Source organism: Rutidosis leptorrhynchoides, chromosome 7 (assembly GCF_046630445.1).
Source record: "Rutidosis leptorrhynchoides isolate AG116_Rl617_1_P2 chromosome 7, CSIRO_AGI_Rlap_v1, whole genome shotgun sequence".
Classification (NCBI taxonomy): Eukaryota; Viridiplantae; Streptophyta; class Magnoliopsida; order Asterales; family Asteraceae; genus Rutidosis; species Rutidosis leptorrhynchoides.
Window position 1 is genome coordinate 71,896,063 of NC_092339.1, and position 6,896 is coordinate 71,902,958.

Here is a 6,896-nt window from a genome sequence, read left to right on the forward strand (position 1 = left end):
ATTTAAAACATGGAAATACGATGAACACCATAAAATCAGATATACGCCGTCGTAGTGAAACCGGGGGCTGTTTTGGTTTGGATAATTAAAAACTATGATAAACTTTGATTTAAAATTTGTTCTTCTGGGAAAATTATTTTTCATATGAACATGAAACTATATCCAAAAATCTTGGTTAAACTCAAAGTGAAAGTATGTTTTTCAAAATGGTCATCAAGATGTCGTTCTTTCGATGAAAATGACTACCTCTTTAGTAATTGACATGTAACTTAAATTTCCAACTATAAACCTATAATTTTTCTGTTTGGATTCTTAAATTAGAGTTTAATATGAAACCATAGCAATTTGATTCACTCAAAACGGATTTAAAATGAAGAAGTTATGGGTAAAACAAGATTGGATATTTTTGATCTTTTTAGCTGCGGGAAATGTTTAGCAAATCTATACAAATCATATCATAGCTAACTTATATTGTATTATACATGTATTCTAATATATTATGTAATCTTGGGATACCATAGACACGTATGCAAATGTTTTGACATATCATATCGACCCGTGTATATATATTATTTGGAACAACCATAGACACTCTATATGCAGTAATGTTGGAGTTAGCTATACAGGGTTGAGGTTGATTCCAAAAATATATATACTTTGAGTTGTGATCTAGCCTGAGACGTGTATACACTGGGTCATGGATTGATTCAAAATAATATATATCGATTTATTTCTGTACATCTAACTGTGGACAACTAGTTGTAGTTTACTAACGAGGACAACTGACTTAATACACTCAAATCTTTAAAACATAATAAAAAATGGTTGTAATTATATTTTGATCATACTTTGATATATATGTACATATTTGTATAGGTTCGTGAATCGATCCGTGGCCAAGTCTTATTTCCGAGGAAGGAAATATATGTGAAAGTGAGTTATAGTCTCACTTTTAAAATCTAATATTTTTGGGATGAGAATACATGCAGGTTTTATAAATGATTTACAAAATAGACACAAGTACGTGAAACTACATTCTATTGTTGAATTATCGAAATCGAATATGCCCCTTTTTATTAAGTCTGGTAAACTAAGAATTAGGGAACAGACACCCTAATTGACGCGAATCCTAAAGATAGATCTATTGGGCCTAACAAACCCCATCCAAAGTACCGGATGCTTTAGTACTTCGAAATTTATATCATATCCGAAGGGTGTCCCAGAATGATGGAGATATTCTTATATATGCATCTTGTTAATGTCGGTTACCAGGTGTTCATCATATGAATGATTTTTATATCTATGTATGGGATGTGTATTGAAATATGAAATCTTGTGGTCTATTGTTACGATTTGATATATATAGGTTAAACCTATAACTCACCAACATTTTTGTTGACGTTTAAAGCATGTTTATTCTCAGGTGAATACTAAGAGCTTCCGCTGTTGCATACTAAAATAAGGACAAGATTTGGAGTCCATGTTTGTATGATATTGTGTAAAAACTGCATTCAAGAAACATATGTCGATGTAATATATTTCTATTGTAAACCATTATGTAATGGTCGCGTGTAAACAGTATATTTTAGATTATCATTATTTGATAATCTACGTAATGTTTTTAAAACCTTTATTGATAAAATAAAGGTTATGGTTGTTTTAAAAATGAATGCAGTCTTTGAAAAACGTCTCATATAGAGGTCAAAACCTCGCATAGAAATCAATTAATATGGAACGTTTATAATCAATATGAACGGGACATTTCATAAGGGGTCTAATTTTTTCAGGACAATGGTAATAAAAGAAGCATTGCAACCCTTCGAGATTTCACCCAGTGCCCAAAACCAATTCTACGCACTGATGAGGTCACACTTTATGAGATCCCAGAATACCTTAAAAAATTTAAAGTTGTAACCATCGGGCCCCGGTGCCTTTGAGCTGCTACATTCGTTGATGGCTTCTAGAACCTCCTTCTTCAAAAACTCTTCTTCCAATCTAGCAGCCTGTGATTCTGTTATTTTCCTCGAGGTGAATTGTTGGTCAGCTGCTGGAATTTTCAGGTCGTTAGTAACTCTTTTTGAGAAAAAGGATTTGAAGTGATTGAAGACTTCATCTTTGATAGCAGCAGGGTCTTCGTTCCACACACCTTTTATATTCAGCCCCCGATGTTTCTTTTATTGTATCTCCTACGAATAAGTGAATGAAAATAGCTCGTATTCTCGTCGCCTTCTAGAACCCACTTTACCCTCGATTTTTGCTTTGCCATACTAGACTTGATTTTCTCCCTATCTAACCATTTTTTACGGGCCTCCATCCATTCACTCCTTTCTGAAACTCCTAAGGACCTGTTTTCAGCTTCACATTCCCATTTGGTTGCAATCTCCCTAAATTCATGCAGCTCCGAGTCAATTTTACCGAATTGTTTCGAACTCCATTGTTTGAGTGTAAACTTAACATTTCTCAATTTAATTATAAAGATATTGTCTTTCCTCCATCCTGTTACATTTGTATATCAAGCTTCAGTGATAACCTTATTCGCACCAGCAGTTTCAATCCATTCATCGAAAACCTTTATAGGTTTAGGTCCGAAATCGATGAATTTGTCACGAAGAATGATAGGGCAATGATCAGAAATATTTTTCTCGAGTGCCGTGACTGAGATATCTCTATACATCTGACAGAATTTCTCCGAGACCAAAAACCTATCCAGTTTACTAAGCTTAATCCCGTTAACACATATTCTTGTATACTTCTTCCCAACTAATGGAACTTCCACTAAACGAGAATTGTTTATGAAATTGTTGAACCATTTTTCTCTTCTTTCTATAAACTCACAATTCATTCTTTCCGATTCTTCCCTTACCTCGTTAAAATCTCCGCACACCACCCATGCCACAACATAAGAGCACACTAATTCTAACGACTACCACATTTTTATTTTATTTGAATCGTCTTGAGGGCCGTAAACATTCAAAATAATTGACTCGGTATTACTGCCTAACCACCTACCTTTAACTCCTATGTAGCAATCTTCTTGTATCGTCTGATCAACCATGAACGAGTTTTTATCCCAAATTAAAAGCATCCCTCTCGACTTCTGTAGTGACCCGAACTTTTCCATGATTATATATTAAATGAAAACTATATTTGCATGATTAAATGTTTCCAACATGTTAAGTAATCAAACTTGTTAAGACTTGATTATTTGAAATGAGTTTCATGTAGACAATTGACCACCCAAGTTGACCGGCGATTCACAAACGTTAAAACTTGTAAAAATTATATGATGATATATATGTATGGATATATATATATATATATATATATATATATATATATATATATATATATATATATATATATATATATATATATATATATATATATATATATATAGTTAACATAATATTATGATAAGAAAGTATCTCACTAGGTATATTAACAATGAGTTATATACATAAAATGAGACTATTGAATTAAGAAAACTCGAAACGATAAATATAATGATTATCGTTATAACAACGTCTTACTAAATACATATGTATCAAATTAAGATATTAATACACCATGTTAACATAACAATTTAACATCTCATTTAAGTGTAATAACAATGGATCAATTACATTTAACAAGATCGTTAACTTAAAGGTTCCGAAACAACACTTACATATAACGACTAACGATGACTTAACGACTCAGTTAAATGTATATACATATAGTGTATTAAGATGTATTAATACACTTTTGGAAGACTTCATGACATATATCAAAGTACTTCTACTTAACAAAAATACTTACAATTACATCCTCATTCATTTTCATCAACAATTCTACTCGTATGCACCCCTATTCGTACTCGTACAACACACAGGTTCTAAGATGTATATACTATTGGTATATACACTCAATCATTAGCTCCTTAGTAGCCCATGTGAGTTATTAAGCATGTGGGAACCATCATTTGGCAACTAGCATGAAATATCTCACAAAATTACAAAAAATATTATAAATCATTCATGAATTATTTACATGAAAACAAACTTACACATCCTTTATATCTAATCCATATACCAACGACCAAAAACACCTACAAACACTTTCATTCTTTAATTTTATTCATCTAATTGATCTCTCTCAAGTTTTATCTTCAAGTTCTAAGTGTTCTTCATAAATTCTATAAGTTCTAGTTTCATAAAAGCAAGAATACTATCAAGTTTGCAAGATTACTTCCAAGCTTTCTAATCCAATCCAAGTAATCATCTAAGCTCAAGAAATCTTTCTTATTTATAGTAAGATATCTTTCTAATATAAGGTAATACTCATATTCAAACTTTGATTCAATTTCTATAACTATAACTATCTTATTTCGAGTGGAAATCTTACTAGAACTTGTTTTCGTGTCATGATTCTACTTCAAGAACTTTCAAGCCATCCAAGAATCCTTTGAAGCTAGATCAATTTTTGTTACTTCCAGTAGGTTTACCTACTAAACTTGAGGTAGTAATGATATTCATAACATCATTCGATTCATATATATATAACTATCTTATTCGAAGATTTAAACTTGTAATCACTAGAACATAGTTTAGTTAATTCTAAACTTGTTCGCAAATAAAGTTAATAATTCTAACTTAACTTTTAAAAACAACTAAACACATGTTCTATATCTATATGATATGCTAACTTAATGATTTAAAACCTGGAAACACGAAAAACACCGTAAAACCGGACATACGCCGTTGTAGTAACACCGCGAGCTGTTTTGGGTTTGATAATTAAAAACTATGATAAACTTTGATTTAAAAGTTGTTCTTCTGGGAAAATTATTTTTCTTATGAACATGAAACTATATCCAAAAATCATGGTTAAACTCAAAGTGGAAATATGTTTTTCAAAATGGTCATCAAGATGTCGTTTTTTCGACAGAAATGACTACCTCTTTAAAAAATGACTTGTAACCTGTATTTCTGACTATAAAATTATACTTTTTATGTTTAGATTCATAAACTTAAGTTCAATATGAAACCATAGCAACTTGAATCACTCAAAACGGATTTGAAACGAAGAAATGACAGGTAAAACAAAATTGGATAAATTTGCTAGTTTTAGCTACTAAAATTTTGTAACAAATCTAGACTAAACATATCCTAACTAATTTATATTGTATTATACATATTATGAAATCTTGGGATACCATAGACACGTATACAATGTTTTGACATATCATATCGACCCATCTATATATATATTTCGGGACAACCATAGACACTCTATATGCAGTAATGTTTGAGTTAGCTATACAGGGTTGAGGTTGATTCCAAAATAATATATATACTTTGAGTTGTGATCGAGTCTGAGACTTGTAGACACTGGGTCGTGGATTGATTCGAGATAATATATATTGCTTTATTTCTGTACATCTAATTGTGGACAACTAGTTGTAGGTTACTAACGAGGACTGCTAACTTAACAAACTCAAATCATTAAAACGTAATAAAAATGTTGTAAATATATTTTGAACATACTTTGATATATATGTACATAATTGTTGTAGGTTCGTGAATCGACCAGTGGCCAAGTCTTACTTCCCGACGAAGTAAAAATCTGTGAAGTGAGTTATAGTCCCACTTTTAGAATCTGATATTTTTGGGATGAGAATACATGCAGTTTTATAAATGTTTTACGAAATAGACACAAGTAATCGAAACTACATTCTATGGATGAATTATTAAACCGAATATACCCCTTTAGCTTGGTAGCCTAAGAATTAGGGAACTGGCCCCTAATTGACGCGAATCCTAAAGGTAGATCTACGGGAACTAACAACTCCCATTCTGGAATTTGGAATGCTTTAATACATCGAGTTTATCATGTCCGATGGGTGTCCCGGAATGATGGGGATATTCTATATGCATCTTATTAATGTCGGTTACCAGGTGTTCACCATATGAATGATTTTTATCTCTATGCAGTTTGCGACATGTCTGAAATGAGATGTGTTATAAAAATGAAATCTTGTGGTCTATTATTAAGATTTGATAATATATAGGTTAAACCTATAACTCACCAACATTTTTGTTGACGTTTTAAGCATGTTTATTCTCAGGTGATTATTAAGAGCTTTCGCTGTTGCATACTAAAATAAGGACAGGATTTGGAGTCCATGCTTGTATGATATTGTGTAAAAACTGCATTCAAGAAACTTATTTCGATATAATATATTTTTATTGTAAACCATTATGTAATGGTCGTGTGTAAACGGTATATTTTAGATTATCATTATTTGATAATCTACGTAATGTTTTTTTTTTAAACCTTTATCGATAAAATAGAAGTTATGGTTGTTTTAAAAATGAATGCAGTCTTTGAAAAACGTCTCATATAGAGGTCAAAATCTCACGATGAAATCAATTAATATAGAATGTTTATAATCTATATGAACAGGACATTTCAGTCGGTATCCGAACGTTGGTCTTAGAGAACCAGAAATTGCATTAGTGTGTGTCTAACCGAGTTTGTTAGGATGCATTAGTGAGTCTGGACTTCGACCGTGTTTTCTTTAAAAACGATTGCTAAACACTTTTTGTTGGAAACTATATATTATTAACATGTAAATATTATGTGATATATTAATCTCTTAACGTGTTTGATATTGTGCGATAGATGTCTACCTCTAGTACAAATCCCATCGACTCACCTAATAATAATGAAGATTTGAATATATTTTGGGAAGATTCACAAATTCCCGAAGTGGAACTGGAAGAAGAGGAACCGGAAGAGGAGGAACCGGAAGAAGAGGAACCGGAAGAAGAGGTTACGGAGGAGGAAATATTAGGAACCACAGAAAAACTGCTAAAATAAAAGAAAATCCTCAACCAATGGACCAAAGTTAATAA

General features: G+C 31.6%; 1 protein-coding gene across 1 annotated transcript; it reads right to left on the minus strand.

Moving 5' to 3' along the window:
• Positions 1–1,850: 1,850 nt before the first annotated feature.
• Positions 1,851–2,842, minus strand: LOC139859338 (uncharacterized). Its single transcript, XM_071848131.1, has 3 exons — positions 2,542–2,842; positions 2,246–2,496; positions 1,851–2,171 (listed from the first exon to the last, which is right to left on the minus strand). The coding sequence occupies exons 1-3, from the start codon at positions 2,840–2,842 to the stop codon at positions 1,851–1,853; spliced, it is 873 nt and encodes a 290-aa protein (XP_071704232.1).
• Between the last annotated feature and the right edge of the window lie 4,054 nt (positions 2,843–6,896).